The 17,065-nt window shown below is 52.6% G+C and overlaps 2 protein-coding genes across 3 annotated transcripts; one reads left to right on the top strand and one right to left on the bottom strand.

The window, feature by feature from the left end:
* Positions 1-1,862: 1,862 nt before the first annotated feature.
* On the bottom strand, positions 1,863-10,491 carry HECTD3 (HECT domain E3 ubiquitin protein ligase 3). Its single transcript, XM_025856326.2, has 21 exons — positions 10,123-10,491; positions 9,780-9,940; positions 9,434-9,526; positions 9,219-9,354; positions 8,865-8,980; positions 8,665-8,778; positions 8,435-8,517; positions 7,829-7,994; positions 7,520-7,601; positions 6,622-6,804; positions 6,418-6,470; positions 6,175-6,239; positions 5,912-6,015; positions 5,538-5,657; positions 5,334-5,423; positions 4,153-4,359; positions 3,750-3,879; positions 3,589-3,663; positions 3,368-3,449; positions 3,154-3,225; positions 1,863-2,965 (listed from the first exon to the last, which is right to left on the bottom strand). Exons 1-21 carry the CDS (start codon positions 10,489-10,491, stop codon positions 2,881-2,883), a joined length of 2,586 nt encoding a protein of 861 aa, XP_025712111.1. The 3' UTR covers positions 1,863-2,880.
* On the top strand, positions 10,466-16,978 carry UROD (uroporphyrinogen decarboxylase). 2 transcript variants are annotated; one of them, XM_025856327.2, is made up of 11 exons: positions 10,466-10,604; positions 12,024-12,807; positions 13,930-14,042; positions 14,375-14,454; positions 14,531-14,593; positions 14,808-15,005; positions 15,127-15,288; positions 15,871-16,008; positions 16,171-16,271; positions 16,353-16,419; positions 16,735-16,978. In XM_025856327.2, the coding sequence occupies exons 2-11, from the start codon at positions 12,725-12,727 to the stop codon at positions 16,894-16,896; spliced, it is 1,167 nt and encodes a 388-aa protein (XP_025712112.1). In that variant the 5' UTR covers positions 10,466-10,604; positions 12,024-12,724; the 3' UTR covers positions 16,897-16,978. The 2 variants fall into 2 exon arrangements, with proteins under 2 accessions (XP_025712112.1, XP_025712113.1); XM_025856328.2 differs by lacking the exons at positions 10,466-10,604; positions 12,024-12,807 and adding an exon at positions 12,929-13,085.
* Positions 16,979-17,065: the final 87 nt, after the last annotated feature.

Raw genomic sequence — 17,065 nt, 5'->3', positions numbered from 1 at the left:
ACATGCTGGCAATTTGGCAGTTTGATGGTGAGTTTAGGATGTTATTCTAAGGAAATAATTAAATAGGTATGAAAGGATATATGCATGAGGATGTTTATTGTATTATTCATAGTTTTCAATATAAAAAATTTGTAGACAACCTTAATGTCCATTTATAGAGGTGGCTTTTTTTTTTTTAAACTAAGCTCTGTGCCCAACATGGGGCTTGAACTCGTGACCCTGAGATCAAGAGCTGCATTCTCTACAGACTGAGCCAGCCAGGTGCCCCAGCAGAGGGTTTTAAATGAGTAGAAGTGATGAAAACTTCTTAAAATGTAATAAAATGCAGCCAATATAAATAATACAGTGAGTATCTCCCTTGTCCCAGTGACCATCATTTCCTGCATTGGATTATTTCCTGCTTCCAGGCTCCCCTTCTCAACTCATTCTCTACACAGATGCCAAAGGCAAATCTATCATGTCACTCCCTTGCTTGACCCTCATGACTGGTCAATGTAAAATCCTAAAACAAGCCTCTGAAGCTGGAGTCTCTCCTCTCTTCCCTTTACATTCTGGTAGGACTCAATGTGCTTCTTGGCTGGACTTTGTGCCCAGTTATTCTCCCTGATTCAGCATTCCACTGAGCCCCACTGGTTAGTATCACCCTGCTCTGTCTTCTGATACCTTTCGCTTCTTCTTTGGAGCTCTTACATAAAGGCTATTAAATGTTGTTTATGCATTTATTTGTTTAATATACTGCTTCCTCTCCCATTAGAGTTTAAATTTCAAGAGAGCAAAAATTACCTGTTTAGCCAATATTTTCCCCACTGTACCTAGTATAGTGCCTGACATAGGTGTTGATGCATTTACTGAATGAATGGATGAAAAGCAAGCTACAAAACATGCAGTGTGAGCCCAATTTGGTAAAAGAGGGACCAAAAACTTCAGTGGCCAGTACCAGACACAGAAACAGACTACCTCTAGCAGGTGTATGCTGGCCACGCTCTTCCCTGAGAACAGAAGGGGAATGACATCTCTGAGGGGGCAGGATTCACAAGAGAGAGGGGGAGCTTGCTGGGAAGAACAGAGCTGATGGGAGTGGTGGCTTCTGGGGCTCCTACCCTTCCAGCTCCCTGGGCAAGAAGAGGTTGCTGGAAGAGGAAGGTATATCTCCCATGGACCCCCCAAGGCACAGGCATTGGGGAGCCACAAGATGAGGGCTGCCTGGGAGGCTCAGCTGGGGTGTCAGACTCAAGAGTTATGGGGAGATAGGGTTACACGCAGCCCCAGGGGGCGGGGCTCAAGGCCAAGGCCTGGCGTTTCCCAGCCAGGGTAGCAGCAGGACTCGCCCTAGAGGGCAGCGTGGAGTAGTGCTGGGAGAATGCCACTTCCCTTGAGACTGTGTTTGACACTGACTTCTTCCGCTGGGGGAGGGGGGCTGGTCTCTATGTGCAGGAGATCTCTCACCTGGTACTTGGTCTTAAAGACAGCTTCTTAGCTGTGTGGTAACTAGAGGCCGTGTTGAGTGTGGATGGGGAGATATGCCGCTGCCTCTTTTGTCAACAGTTTGACCTGGCTGGTTTATCAGCCATCTCAAGGCTTTGTCTTTTACGATGTCAAGTTCTTCCGCCCACCTGGTTCCTGAAGGTGGGCTCCCATCCTCTAAATCACCACACCCATCCCAGAAGATGCCAGGCCAGGCTCCGTGAACCACCTCTCCCCATAGTAGCACCCTTATTTCCCTGCTCAGCTTCAGATTTAATGCCTGTCACTATGAAGACCCACCACTCCCACTTGACACACAATCTCCCTGGCTTCCAGCCCAGGTCCCTAAAGTCCTAGAAGAACCTTCCCTGCCATTCCCCAGTAGCCCAATAAACACATTCTGAAGGAATGAATACATCCATTTATTAAACTTTCCCATGTGTAAGACCTTCTTTGATGGAGTGTCATGGAGGCCCTTAAGGGAGGGAGGACTAGGGCAGGGACCTGCGTTAAGACTTAGGAGCAGGTTTAAAGTCTAGGCTTTGATTGGGTGAAAAGGAGCTACTGAAGACTTCAGAAAGGACATAACTGGCCTTAACCTTGCACCATCTTGGGGATGACACAGCAGATGGGGAATCAGCCTGGAGGTGATGCGTAAGGGTTGAATATGGTGTGATGGTGGTGGTAGTAAAGATTTAATGTTGAGTAGATGTAGGTTCTGAGCCAGGGAAGGTGGTGGCACTTTGTCAGTTAAGACTGGGTTGGAGGAAGGGCAGAGCTCACACTTTGGGTATGGAGGGAGAGGAGGAAAAGATAAGTATGTGAGGGAGAAGGTGCTCAGCTGCTGCTTCATTCTTGGGGCAGGTGACCAAAGAGGATGGCCATTACTCTCCATCTATCCCTGATGCCTTGTCTGGGGAGGAGCCTCCACTACCCTCCAGAGGTTTTAGCTTTGAATCCAGGCTGAAGCCAGAGAAAAACAAGGAGAAAAAAGGAGGAACCGAAAAAACAAAACAAAACAAAACACCCCCAAACCCCCCAAAAAACAAAAAACAACCAAACCCTGAAGTAAAGTCCATGGGGTGGGGAGCTAGAAGGCCCCCTTCAAGTAGCTCAGGCCTGGCAGCTTGCGCTGGGCTTGTGGGAAGATTCCCTCTCACAGAGGCTAAATAACTCGGGAAGCAAGCCCGAGCACGCATAGGGCTTGTGGGTCTGCGGGGCTGGGCCACCAGGGTCAGTCAACCGCCCCCACTCCAACCAGATACAGGGGTGTACTGTCTTTCGGAGATTGCCAGCTCAGGTCAGGAGCGCGCAGACCCCAACAGGTCCAGGGACTGTGTCTTTACCCTGTGCGCCGCCTAGTGGGACCTGTGCAGGCACAGTCCCGCTGGCCCGAGGCTGCCCCCTGGTGCCGCCTCACTCTTCCCAAGGGCTCATGTCGGTGTCAATGGCCACGCAGTTGTATGCGGCATAGCGGAGCTTCTCCTCGCACACCTTGGCACTGAGGGAGACAGGGATGTGGTCAGCGCCAGGTGCAGAGGCCTTCCATCACCACCAGGGCCAGTGCACACGGGCTAGGGGCAAGGGGACTCCAGTTCGTGCACTTCAGTACTCGAAGTCCTCCTCCATCCTAGGATGCCGCTCCTTCCCCCACTCCCCACTCTCTAGGCTCCAGCCTAGGAGACCCACCTGGCGTAGTGCGGTAGGAAGAGGGTGCTGGAACAAGTGGAAGACTCTGGCAGTGCGTCTGTGGTTTCGTAGCTGGGGGCATGGATGGACCACAGATTAGGAAGAATTGTAGGGACAAAGGGTAGGGGTCTGACGTGTGAGTGTGCAGGGAGAAGGCAGAGCCAGCCACAGCCCCTTTGGCAAGCAAGCCCCGCCCGGCTATGGCCCCACTCACCCCAGTTTGTCTGGGTAGATGTAGATCCGTGCTGGTAGCCGGCTGCGGCCAGTGACAAAGCGCAGGAAGCGGCTCCGATCCTCTGGACAGAGAAGGAAATCAGGGTCTGCGCTGACAGGGGGGGGGATGGGGGGGGGGGGGGTGTCCACAACTTCTGCCCTGCCTCGGTATCCCACAAGTGGAATCCGAGCCCAGGCATCACTCTCCCCTCTTCCACTCACCGTTGGTGAAGTTGTTCAGTGCTTCCCAGAAATACTGCACCCGAGTGTCTGATGGCTCAAAGTCCTCAAACCGGGCTGGGGATGCGGGCAGATTCATTCTTAGGTCCCAACCTACCTAGTCCTTAAGCCCCCAGCCCTGCACTTCCCTGCCCCACACTCACTGAGCTTGCGCAGAGCGTCCACGGTGACCTCTGGGTCCCCGCACACCTTCTTTTCCAGTTCCTGCCAGGTCAGCAAGTCCAGCACAGCCTGCGGCACCACCTTCAGCAGACCTGCCTGCATGGCTGCCAGCTGGGGAGGGAGGGAAAGGCCTGGCTAGGAAAGGAGTTACAGCTCCCGAGTCAGTGTGTGGTGGGGTACTTGGCCTCCACTCACAGAGATAATGGGGGACATGATCTTTGTTCAGCACTGGGGGCCATCTCTGAACCCCACTGAGAAGGACTGTGGAGCAGAGGAACAGTGGGGCCAGAGTTCTTGTGATCGGGTACTGGTGGCCTATCAGGCTGGGCTCTGCCTATTAGGAGCTGTGCAAAACTCTCTGTTCTGCCAGCCTCTGGGTGGTACCTGCTCCTTGCTCTCTTCGAGCCGGGTCTTCTGCACCAGTTGGATGAAACGGGAACGGTCCTCGTATCCCACCACGATGCCTGCACCCCCAGGGATCAACTCTACTACTTGCTGATCACTCAGTACAGTGGTGAATGTTAGCTCCTTCCCAAATTTGAACTCAAATGTCTCCTTGTCCATGCCTTCCATCACTTCCAAGAGCTTCACCTGGGGGTTGGAGAGAGGCAAGGAGGTTGGCCTTTCATTGTGAAGACAGTCCTTGTTTTCTCTCAAGATGCTGACAGGGAAGCGGGAGAGACAGCTAGACAAGGCAGTCCCCATGCGGGCGATGAGGGCAGTGAGGGGTCGGAACAAGGCCTGTGAGAGCATCAAGACAACACCTCGCCAGCCTTGGCTGCCAGGGAAGGTACCCTGGAAGAAATGGCATCTAAGCTGAGACCCAAATGATGCCTGTGAGTTTGCTGGGCCACAAGGAAGTCAGGACAGAGAACACCTTGAAAACAAGTAGAAAGAGCAAGAGACCTGTGTAAATCTGTTTGGCTGGAGCCAAGTGGCCAGAGATACAGAGATCATATAAAGCTTTGTCAGGTTCTGCATTTTACCCTAAGCCCAGGGCAGAGCCACTGAAGGGTTTAAACAAGGGGAAGGAAATGAATTACTCTGGCTGCTGGAGATCACTTGGGTAAGAACGGAGATAGGAACCCCAGCTTTGTAGTCAGTGGTAGTGTCAGAAAGGAAGGTGGCCTGAACCAGGAAGATTGAAGAAGTGGGCAGTTTCCAGAGGGAGATGTGACAGAAAGGAGGAGGTGGGGGAGGAGGAGGAGTGAAGGATGGCACTGAGGGCCCTGGCATAGGGGAGGGGTGGGCAGTGGTGCCATTCTGAGACAGCCCTAGAGGGCAGTAGAATGGGGAGGTGATGAAGACTGTGCTGAGCCTGAGGTGCCATCCTGGGGCAGATGTCCAGCAGGCAGATGCATATATGGGTCCAGGCTTAGGAAAGAGGCTGGAGTTAGAGGTAAGGATTTGGGGATCACCAGAATAAAGACAGTACTTGAAACCACGGGAACAGAAGGAATTGGCAAAGGAGCATGTGTGAGGTTAGAGAAGGTTCAGGACACCCTTGGGGAACAGTGACTTTCAGGGGCTGTGCAGAGGAAACGCCGGGTCCAGGCCCTACTTACCAGCACGGAGTCCACAGCTGGGAAGTCCTTGCTCCAGCTCACCTCCTCACCAGAGAGCTGCTTCCACACGAAACCAGGCAGAGCCAGGACCTATGGGACAAATACTACTGTATTCTCATCTTGGGCTGCCCAGGTTTAGCTGGCCCTTCTTCCTTCTAGGGCCCGGGCTGATCTGATGGAGGTGGAGATTATTAGGCTACTCACCAGGAATTCCTTACCCCGAAGGGCAGCCCCCATCAGCTGTCCGATCCACTCGTATTTGGCAAAGTCTCGGCAGGAGGGGTTGGGCACGTACATGTCCCGCGCCTCACCAGTGCCATTGCCCTGCTCCCAAGACAGAGCTGTTAGCATGGCGTGGAATAGACCCTAGTTTGTTGCCCCAGACTCTCCAAAGACTTGCCTGCACACCTTCCACCGGAGGCCCTGAATGATCCCTCTGACTGCTCCTCCTTCCCTGTCTGCCCAGAGGCTGCCCCAGGCAACTTGGTCCCTCCTCTGCCCCCTCTCTAGGTCAGCACCTGGGAGGTTTGCAGAGAAGAGCAGCAGAAACAACTTGAAAAGTAGGGATAGGAGATTACCTGGTTGGCTGTGCGCACAAAGAAGGGCAGAGGCACAGGGGTGTCTGCTGAGCTAGGGCACAACTCTTCTGACATGTCTGCCAGGCTATCCCGAAAACCACCCCCTGAAATGACAGACAGATGCCCTCAGCTGGGGCACTCAAGAGCCCCAGCCCCCATAAAGAGGTAATAAACAGGTCCTCTATCTTGGTTAGCTGTGACCCCAGAAGCCTCTACCACTCTAAATAGGGCAGGACCCTCATTATCCTTCCTCAGGGCCTCACCTTGGTCAATGATGCCTTCTGCAATGAATTTACACTCCCACCACTGGTCATAGCGCATGGGCCACCTGTAAGATGGGGTGGATCTTTGTTACCATGCTGGGTCAGGGTTCAGGACATTTCACCAGCCCAGACCCCAGCCAGGAGTAGGGGCCACAGGGGTAATGGTGAGGGGTTCCAGAGGCAGTGTGCGGGGATGTATAGTTTACGTGGGCCCAGCACAAGTCCCTCACCCTCATGCTATACCTGTAGTCCAAAGGCTTTTCATACTTGTCGGAGGGCTTGAGGCCTTCATAAACCTGGGGGCAGGGGAAATGGAAGGGAGTTGTAGGAAAGTCTGTGTCAAGATCTTGCCCCACTGTGGCCCAAAGACCTTACTTAGGTCCCTCATGGCCCAGTCCCCAGACCCTTTACTGATCTTCCCTTCGATCGACCCCAGGTGGTCCAGACCTGGGTGAAGACTGCATTCTTGCAGGCAGGGTCCCTTAAGGGGCAGGCACGATGCTCCATGGCGAGGCGCCGGTTGATGTACAGGCGTGGCATGAAGCTGGGCTTGCTGCTCTCGGAGTCACGCAGGCACTGGGCCACCAGGCCTGGCCTCTGGCGTGACAGCAGCAGGAACTGCTTCACTTGCTGGTGAAGAGAGGCGGACAGAGCAAGACTGGCAGGCAGTCAGTGTCTGTCCAGGGTCTGGAACCTTCCTCTATGCCTGGACCCAATTCCATAATTCCAGCCCATGCCTAGCCCATCCCCCCCACCGCACTCCCCCTTCCTTGTTTCCAGTTTCTTCCTTAGTACAACCACCAGGGGGAGCTTTCTGAAACAAAAAAATCAAACTTTGTCATTACCTACTTAAAACCTTTCCGATGACTCCAGTGACCTAGGACTGACCTCCTTCACAGTGATAGTGTGCTAGGTCAGACCTAGGACTGACCTCCTCCACTGACCTCCTTCACAGCCTGGCCCATGGTGCCCTCTGCTATCAGGGCCCACTGTTTGCCTACCCAGCCTCATCCCCAAGTCATACACACACCTACCTGCGCGCTGCTCTCCGGTTATCCTCAGCAGCTAACAACTCCCAGCAAGTACCTTTCTCGCAGCGTCCCCTGTCTACGCTGATACTTCTCCTCCCCCAGCTCTTATGTATTTCACATACTATCTGGGAGAATGGCATCCCAAACACTACATTTTAACTATTTGTGTCTGGCTTTCTTCCTACGTTCCTAGAGCCCAGCAAAGGTCCAGGCCTAGAGTAGGTTTTAAGAACTATGTAGAAAAGAGAACACTTGCATGAGCAGAAGAAGGAGCCCACTGCTGACACCAATACTGGGGGGGGGGGCAAGCTCACCTTAATCTCACTGAAGGTGCCCAGTGTGTGGTCCCAGGCAGGTACCAGGTGGTGCAGGACACTGTCTAGGATCTTTATGAATCTGGGGTGAGTGGGTAAAGATAATGCAACTAAAGAGGGTGGAATGGATTTAAGACCCCCTCACTCCCCAACACACGAGGACGGGAGAAGGCAGGACCCAGGATCTGCTCTGACACTCTTGAAGTGGAACAGCTTACAGTATAGGGCCTGGGGAACCTCCTTCATACGGATAAAGAGGGTTCAGGATTGGGAGAAGGAAGGGCTGGGCAGGCACAGGACCACAGCCACCTCTGCAGGAGAACAGCTCTGCGGTACAGAACTTCAGGGTCAGTGCCTTCCAGACGTGGATATCGCACCAGACTGGTCGGCTGAAACAGGTCTGCATTCAACCCTAGTTCCCGCTGTCTAGATGACTTGATCTTGATCCCTCGAAGACGCACATCAATCCCATCATCTGGGGGAAGAAGTCAGACAGAGGTTACTTAGGGTACTAGCTGCCTCCTCGGCCCTCAGACCTAAGAATGGCTCCTGAATGCTCAGGCTTTTGTTACCTTTAGCCCCTAGAAACCTGGGACCTTTGAGATGCCCTTCTACTCATCTGACTCTGATTATCATATTCTTTGCCGGTTCCTCCATCCATCCCTCTAATATTGGAATGCCTGAGGATCCCAACTCAGTTCCTCTTCAGATGAGCCCAACCACTTCTACGGTTTTAAGGCAGGCCTATACCTGGTGCCTCCTACCTGGCTCAGGTCCAAAGCTTCACATCTTGGACTTAGTTCAGCTATCACCCGCATCCCAACTCCAAGCCCATTTCTTCTCCATACTCACTACCAGCTAGCCACTATCTATACACTGGGATTCCCTTTCCCCCCTTATCGCCCGAAGCCCTACCTCGGCACTCGACGATGCGGATCTCAATGACTGGAAGGTGAACGGTCATGTCCTCCAGGACACATACATCCCCGATCAGGGTCCTGAGGAGATGGATGTGAGGCACTTTGAATATCCCTTGCCTTCAGGGATTGCTGGGCTCTCACCTGACCTTATACTTCCAAGTGGGGCCAGGCCCCATTGCTAGGATCATGCCTCATTTCCCCTCCCAGACCAGCTTGTTAACTCACTCATCAATGCTCACGTCACTCAGCTTCTTCAGGTTGTCTCCTTCGCCTCCATAGATCACTACTCGCTTTGGCATAAAGTTGTCATCTGTGGTATCCACTGTGAGTAGCAGCTTCCTGGGTGGTCAGAGTATGCACACGGATCTCTGTACACTTACAGGCATGGGGCCCACCCACTCTGTCCTACCTCAGAGCCCACTCACTTGACAATGGTGCCCTTTTTCATGGTAAGCCGTACCCAGTGCTGGCACTGGGACCCATCACTCTCCCAGTAGGTGTCTGCATTGCTGTCTGTCAGGCAGGACACATTGAACTCCTCCTGGGGAGGGGCAGAGAGGTGGAGACAGTGTTTACCTCACTCCCTGCACACGGAGCTGGGTTAAAAGCACAGTTAGCATGGGGGAAGTGTCTAGGGATTCCTACAGAACTTCCAAAATGGGGTGCTGGACTGAGTCTGGCCTGTGGGGATTTAGGCTTGGCCCTGGCCTAAAGGTGAGGGTTCTGGATCTAGCAAGAAGTGACATCTTGCTTGGGGTGGGAGGAGTCCCAGCACCCACCGTGTAGGAGGAAACGTCTATGCTCTCCACATACTGCTTCACGCTACCCAGGTTCTCATCCTCCTTGCCCAGGTGGTCGTACAAGAAGTGGATCAGGTCCTCGTCGCACTCGTAGGTCCACGTCGGGGGCACATAGCTACGCAACCCCAAGTCCCTAATTAGGTCAGGCCCAGACCTGGAGATTCTTTCTCCCTATCCCACCCCAGCTCACTCACAGTAATCTTTGTACAGCTTCCGTGTATGCCTCGGCTGGCTGGGGCCTTGATCCAAGGCGATGAGAGTATGTCAAGTCCACCACCTGTTCCCATCTGTGGGCACAGAGTAGGGGATGGGGAGACATCAGTGGGCAGCGGGACACCCCCAGAGAGCTTTCTCCAGAGCTCAATCTCCACCAAACTGTGCCTCCAGAAGCTCCACCCCAGCCCCATTCAGGTCCCGCCCCTTCCTGCCTTTAACCCTGCCTTCACTCCATATCCCACCTCCCGGCCTGTGCCCGCCTAGTTTCCAGCCCTTCCGGGCCAAACCAACCGGCAGCAAGCCTCGCCCCTTCAATTGCAGGACCTGAGCACCGGTCGGTAGTCCACGCCGAAGAGCTGCTGCTGCCGCTGGAGGTGGTCTGGAGTGTCGATGGGTACGAGGCGGGCCCCGCCCTCCGCCGGTCGGCACACCAGCAGCCAGCCTTCGTTGAGCCCGCAGTCGCCCAGGTGTTCTGCCAGCTGCTCCTGCCGAGACGCGCAAGGCGGTCACCGCCGTCAGGGAACTGCCCAGCTGCCCGCCCTGCCCGGCCCAAGGCAAAGGACACGGAACTCAATGCTAGCTCAAGATTGGGGATAGGAAGGGAACAGCCTGGGGCTTCCCTGGCGCCGGGAGTCTTCTGCGGGGCCCAGGGCAGGCCAGGGAGTACCTTGGTTAGCTTCACCCAGAGCCCGTGGCCGTTGCACAGCTCCTCGCCGGTAGTACGCACGCAGGCGCCGCGCCGAAGCTCAATGCTATCCCGGGCAGCGCGGAGGGGCCCGGAGCCGGTACCAGGCGCGGAGCCCGCGGCTCCCACACGCAGCCCCAGGCCCTCCGCCTCCCACACCGGCAGCAACACGCGCGACGGACCCGCCGGGTCCTTGTAAAGCTTGTAGAGCACCTCGCGTGGCACGAAGGCCAGCGCCGCCGGCAGCGGCCGTCCGGCGCGGAGGCTCTGCGCTGCCTCTGCCAGGAAGCGCACGCGGCCCAGCAACTGCCGCGGGGACTCTAGAGCCGCGCCCGGCCCTGGGCCTGCCATGGTGAAGTGGCAAAGGAAAGCCCAGGGGCGGCGGTTTGGCTCCGGGAGCCGCCGCCGCGAAGACTGACCAACCTTCCCACCACGCTCTGCCCCGCCTTCGGCCAGCCTTCGCCGTAAGTTCTGGACTAAGGGCACCCCGCGCGCCCGCCGTATTACCCTGTGTACTCGGATACTTCAACTTATTACAAACCAATGTGCCTCGCGCTGAGCCAACCAGAGCCAAGTTCAGTTGTCTTTACCTGATCCATCTCTCCCTGTCCATCCTCATTGCTGCCACCATTTTATACCCTCATTGAACCACCATTCTATCTAGCCTGGATCATTGCAACAGACATTTTTCTGGTTCTCTGGCCTGTTTTTTGCCTTCCCACCCCCACGAGTCATACTCCAACCAGAAGAATCTTTAAAAATCTAATAGACATCCTCTCAGCTCCTCATCCTAGGGGCAGTGTTGCTAAAATGTTTGGGGGGAGAATAATCCCCTCCTCAGCCCTACCACTGACAGGAATCTTGAGTCATTCGGGGTTAATCCTGGTGGTTACTCCTAATTCTAGGACACTGGTGGTCATTATCCAGTTTCTCCCAGTAATTCTGAACCATATGAGAGGAAAGGTCCAATGTGGGAAGAAAGGTCCAAGGTGGCTGGCTAGGATGGAGGCAAAAAAATGGACAGGAGCTGTTAGTGAAGTATAATCATGGAGGAAAAGGAAATTTTGTCTCCCGCCCTCCCCTGCAAACAGCTTTAAAAAAGTTTTATTGATACATAATTCATATTACATCTAAGTCACCCATTTAAAGTGTACAATGGTTTTTGATATATTTTTATTTTTATTTTTTTATTTTTATTTTTTTTAAAGTTTTTTTTTTTTTAAGATTTTATTTATTCATTTGAGAGAGAGAGAAAGAGAGAGCACGAGAGGGAAGAGGGTCAGAGGGAGAAGCAGACTCCCTGCCGAGCGGGGAGCCCGATGCGGGACTCGATCCTGGGACTCCAGAATCATGACCTGAGCCGAAGGCAGTCGCTTAACCAACTGAGCCACCCAGGCGCCCTTGATATATTTTTAAAAATTGGGGTAAAATAAGTGTAAATTTGTTGTTAACCATTTTAAGAGTACAATTACCTATTCCCAAAACTTTGCATCATTCCAAGCAGAAAGGCTTTCTCTTTAAGCAATAACTCCTCATGGCCTGCTCTGTAAACTCTAATCTACTTTCTGCTTCTATGAATTAGCCTATTCTAGATATTTCATAAATGGAACCATATAATATTTGTCCTTTTGGGTCTGTCTTATTTAACTTAGAATAATATTACAACCGTACTATAGCATGAATAGAACTTAATTTTTTTTTTACAGGTCAACTAATATTCCATTTTATGTACATACTACATGTTGTTTATCCATTCATCTGTTGATGGACACTTGGATGGAAACTTTGTTTTGGGATATAGTTTTCAAATAATCAAAATTATCAAGAAAGAAAGAAAATATGATCCCATGTAATTGTTAGTTTCCCTTTTTTTTTCTCCCTAGGAAGTTGGGAACATAGTGACCTCTTCCTCTCTCTCCAACCTATCTGTATGCTACCATGCTACTACAGAATAAAGTGGACAAATGAATCTCACAAGAGCCCGCATGACCTGTACCCTGAAGACATCTCTAGCCTCTTTAATTCCACCAGATTGGTCTTCTGGTTCCCATAATAGCCATTTGTTCTTTTGCATCTTCTCTTTGCACATGCTGTTCCCTCTGCTTGGAACACCCCCACAGCTTTCCCCAGTTAAGGAAGGAGCCTTGCTAGCTGCTTCTAGCCTTTTCCTCTTAAAACATTATGATTGCTGATCCACTAGTCTGTAGCTCCTTAAAGGAAAGGGCTGTCTTGATGACCGCTGTAACTTCTGCACCTACTACAGTGCCCACCTCTTAATAGATAATATATATTTTTAAAAGACTTATTCTAAAGAGAAAGGGGTGCCTGCACACACATGAGTCGGGGTACCGGCAGAGGGAGAGAATCCCAAGCGGACTCCCAGAGGAGTGTGGAGTCCCACTGGAGACTCAGTCTCAGGACCCAAGAGATCATGACCTGAGCCGAAATCGCAAGTCCCACACTTAACCGATTGAGCCACCCAGGTGCCCCAGTATTATAAATATTAAATTATTTCATTTCCCTGTACAGTTAGGTTCTTTAATCCACTCTGTGCCTGGTCGCTAGGCATAAGATTCTTAGAATCATGGAGCAGGGGAGTAAGATGAGCCTCGGCCGAAACTTCCGGATTTCCAGGCTATCAGAGGAGAGGAAATTCCTGATGCCACGGTAAGGTAGTTATTTGCGGAGTTCTTGGCGGGCGGGGCGTTTGTTGCTGCGACGCTACAGCGGACTTTACGGTGGAGGGAGGGTGGGGTCCTCCAGGCAGCAGCCGGGGCAGCCCCGGAGCTAAAGGCCGGTGTCTGATCATGTGACTTTCAACATGGCGGCGGCCTTGGCTCATTCCAGGAAAGGGTGGAGCCTGATCTCACAGACTCCGGTTGACGTTAAAGTGGGGACTGTGCTCTCAGTTACCGAAGGCTTATCATGGAGGCAAACGGGTTGGGGTGAGTTCTCTGCACCACGCGGTATGGCCTGCGTGGCTTCTGACCTGAGTCTTCCATCTCAGGAATCTGTCCCTATACCTCTCTTTCCCCACTTTGGAGAGCTCCCAACCCGACTCCTGTCGCTGGAGTCCCTAATCCTCCACCCATGGATTCCAGAGACTTTCATTTAGGGGATGCCTCCAGGATTTTCTAATCCTCAATTAGGATCCGTATTTTGGGACCGTCTTCTCTGTTTTCTCATTCACTGTCCCCTAGCCTGGGGATCTACCAGCTTCCGAACCAGCCAGTTGGTGGCCCTGTTCCCGAGATTTTCTGGTCCAAAGACCCCGATCGGTTCTTACTGGGCTTTTATTCCGCCCTTCCCCCAGTTTCTCCAGTGGCTTTGAGCTTGGGGAAGTTGGGGCTGTGTGGAAGATATAGGCCCCAGCGCGGGCCCTTCTAGTCTTGTGCACCATCTGATAGGCAAAGAAGAGGTGGAACGGGCGGGGAGCCACAGCTTAGGAACTAGCTGGAGAAGGCAGATAGTGGTGTTGGAATGAATCCGCCTTAAGAACCCAGGCCATGGGGCGCCTGGGTGGCCCAGTCGTTAAGCGTCTGCCTTCGGCTCAGGTCATGATCCCAGGCTCCTTGGGATCAAGCCCCGCATCGGGCTCCCTGCTCGGCGGGAAGCCTGCTTCTCCCTCTCCCACTCCCCCTGCTTGTGTTCCCTCTCTCACTGTGTCTCTCTCTGTCAAATAAATAAATAAAATCTTAAAAAAAAACCCAAAAAACAAAAAAACCCAGACCTTCCCCTAACCCCTGGCCTAGCTTACTGACACCTACCCCCTCCCTTCCTGATCTCCAGATCCCAGGGTTTTCCAGAGCTGAAGAATGACACGTTCCTGCGAGCAGCCTGGGGAGAAGACACAGACTACACTCCCGTTTGGTGCATGCGGCAGGCAGGCCGCTACTTACCAGGTCAGGGTCAGGGCCCCTGATCTAAGTGAAACTCTGGAGGGTGAAAAGATTTTGAGGGGTAGGGGAGGGATCCAGAGGTTCCCTAAGGTTGAGAGCCCTGGGGCGCCTGGGTGGCTGTTTTTAAGAATCTGCCTTCGGCTCAGGTCATGGTCCCAGGGTCCTGGGATCAAGCCCCGCACCGGGCTCCCTGCTCAGTGGGGAGCCTGCTTCTCCCTCTCCTCCTCCTCCCCCTGCTTGTGTTCCCTCTCTTGCTGTCTCTTTCTCTGTCAAATAAATAAAATCATTAAAAAAGAAAAAAAGGTTGAGCCTCGCTTTTCTTCTTTTGTCTGCAGAGTTTAGGGAAACTCGGGCTGCTCAGGACTTTTTCAGCACCTGTCGCTCCCCGGAGGCCTGCTGTGAATTGACTTTGCAGGTGAGGCCTTCACAAAAAAGGGAGGGACTTATGCCCTCAGCTTGCCTACTAGTAACCTGTCTTCTATTCCCTACAGCCACTGCGTCGCTTCCCTCTGGATGCTGCCATCATCTTCTCTGACATCCTTGTTGTACCCCAGGTACCCGCTCAAACCTGATGGGTAAGAAAGGGTAAAGATAATCAAGGCTCAAGATAAGTCCTTATCCTCACTGGACAGAGGAAAAAACTTGGGCTGAAAGAGATGGAGTTTGGCCAAGTTTCATTCTCCTTTTCCTCCTTCTTGGCGTGGGCTAAACAGAGCCTTTCCTCCTAGAGTTACAGGTTGGGAATCCAGATATTTTCTTCCCTTCCAGGCACTGGGTATGGAGGTGACTATGGTGCCTGGCAAAGGGCCTAGCTTCCCAGAGCCATTAAGAGAAGAGCGGGACTTAGAACGTCTCCGGGATCCAGCATCAGTGACCTCCGAGCTGGGCTATGTGTTCCAGGCCATCACCCTCACCCGACAACGGCTGGCTGGGCGTGTGCCGCTGATTGGCTTTGCTGGTGCCCCGGTAATGTGGAACAGGGCAGGGATTTGGGCATGAGGAAATCACTCTGGCAGGTCTGGTGTAGACAAGGGAAGTATCAGTCTGGCTTCTACACCTGTGACATTCTCTTTGTATCCTTTTGCAGTGGACTCTGATGACATACATGATTGAGGGTGGCAGCTCAAGCACCATGGCTCAGGCCAAGCGTTGGCTTTACCAGAAACCACAGGCTAGTCACCAGCTGCTTCGCATCCTCACTGATGCTTTGGTCCCATATCTGGTGGGACAAGTGGCCGCTGGTGCCCAGGTGGGTCCTGAGAGAGAGAGAAAGGCTGGGGTCTAGAAGAATGAGAAGCAGTAGAGTTCCTTACACCTGAGAGGGTAGGTAGGTGTCTTAATGCCAGGCAGGAAAGAAGCTTGGCCTACAATGATCTGACTGGAGCACCTAGGTCCACCTTGTCATTGACATTGGCAATGCTATGTGTTCAAAGACCAAAGCTAGCACTGGAATGTGGAGAAGGCAAAACTTTTTTTTTTTTAAAGATTTATTTATTTGAGGGAGAGAGAATGTGAGAGAGCACATGAGAGGGGGGAGGGGCAGAGGGAGAAGCAGACTTCCTGATGAGCAGGGAGCCCAATGTGGGACTGGATCCTGGGACTCCAGGATCATGACCTGAGCCGAAGGCAGTCGGTTAACCAACTGAGCCACCCAGGCGCCCAAGGCAAAACTTTTTGAATGGAACTGGATTTACAGGCTTAAGCAGTATGAGGGTCCAAAGTCACTACGGAAAAATTGAGATAACGTTGTGTGTGGGGCCTGAGATACTTAGTGTGTTATGTATTTCTCTTCACCAACCCACCCCCCAACCCCCACCCCCGCCAACTGTAGGCATTGCAGCTCTTTGAGTCCCATGCAGGGCATCTTGGCCCACAGCTCTTCAGTCAGTTTGCGCTGCCCTACATCCGTGATGTGTCCAAGCGGGTGAAGGCCAGGCTGCAGCAGGCAGGCCTGGCACCAGTACCCATGGTAAGGATGGGGATGGAATAAGTGAAGGTGGGCCTGTGGAACTTTTGGGTGTGTCCTGTATGGACTGAAGTGACCACTGGAGGGCAGCAGAGGTGCAGCCAAGATAAGTTATTGGGCATAGGAAGGCCCTTTGTAGCCTCAGAGATCTGTCCTTTCCCTCAGATCATCTTTGCTAAAGATGGACATTTTGCCCTGGAAGAGCTGGCCCAAGCTGGCTACGAGGTGGTTGGGCTCGACTGGACAGTGGCCCCAGAGAAAGCCCGGTGAGTGATAAAGGGTGAGGTGGAGAGAGTGTAGCTGTCATATGTGCAGTCACCAGAACATGGCGCTGACTTTACTTTCAGGGAACGTGTGGGGAAGACGGTGACCCTGCAGGGCAACCTGGACCCCTGTGCCCTGTATGCATCTGAGGTAACCAGGGTCCCTATGTGTGTGTGTGAGTCTGTATACTCCCATGGTTGTGGATATGGTTGTATTAATGTGTGTGTGTCTTTATTTTATGTTTGTCCCTCTATACATATCATGTGAGCTCTAGGAAAGCAGGAGTTTCTTTTTATAGTTGTCTGGCTCATACTAAGCATCCAGTAAACTTTTTTGAGTTAATGACTGCATGACTCAGTAACACTGAGTAGGAACATACCTACATGTTGTATGTGTCACAATTATGTGTAGTGAGTACAGGGGCTTGCTGGCCCCATTGTAGCCAGTACCCTTTTGGTCCTCCAGGAGGAGATCGGACAGCTGGTGCAGCAGATGCTGGATGACTTTGGGCCACAGCGCTACATTGCCAACCTGGGCCATGGACTTTACCCTGACATGGACCCAGAACACGTCGGGGCCTTTGTGGATGCTGTGCATAGACATTCACGTCTGCTTCGACAGAACTGAGCATACACTTTTCCCTCAACTACCACTAACAAAGATGATTGATTGTTTCCAGGAGAATAAACGTTGCAGAGTTGGAATCTAACATATGCTTTCATTTGTGGAAGATCTTTGCCCTTATCCTCAGTTCCTTCTTAGCCTCTGCTTCTCTGGGGCCCCTTTCTGTATCTTC

The sequence above is a fragment of the Callorhinus ursinus genome, unplaced genomic scaffold (assembly GCF_003265705.2).
Source record: "Callorhinus ursinus isolate GAN/ISIS: 27379988/994484 unplaced genomic scaffold, GSC_fseal_2.0 scaffold18, whole genome shotgun sequence".
Lineage (NCBI taxonomy): Eukaryota > Metazoa > Chordata > Mammalia > Carnivora > Otariidae > Callorhinus > Callorhinus ursinus.
Note: the sequence above shows the minus strand (reverse complement) of the source record. Positions and strands in the feature narration are given on the sequence as shown.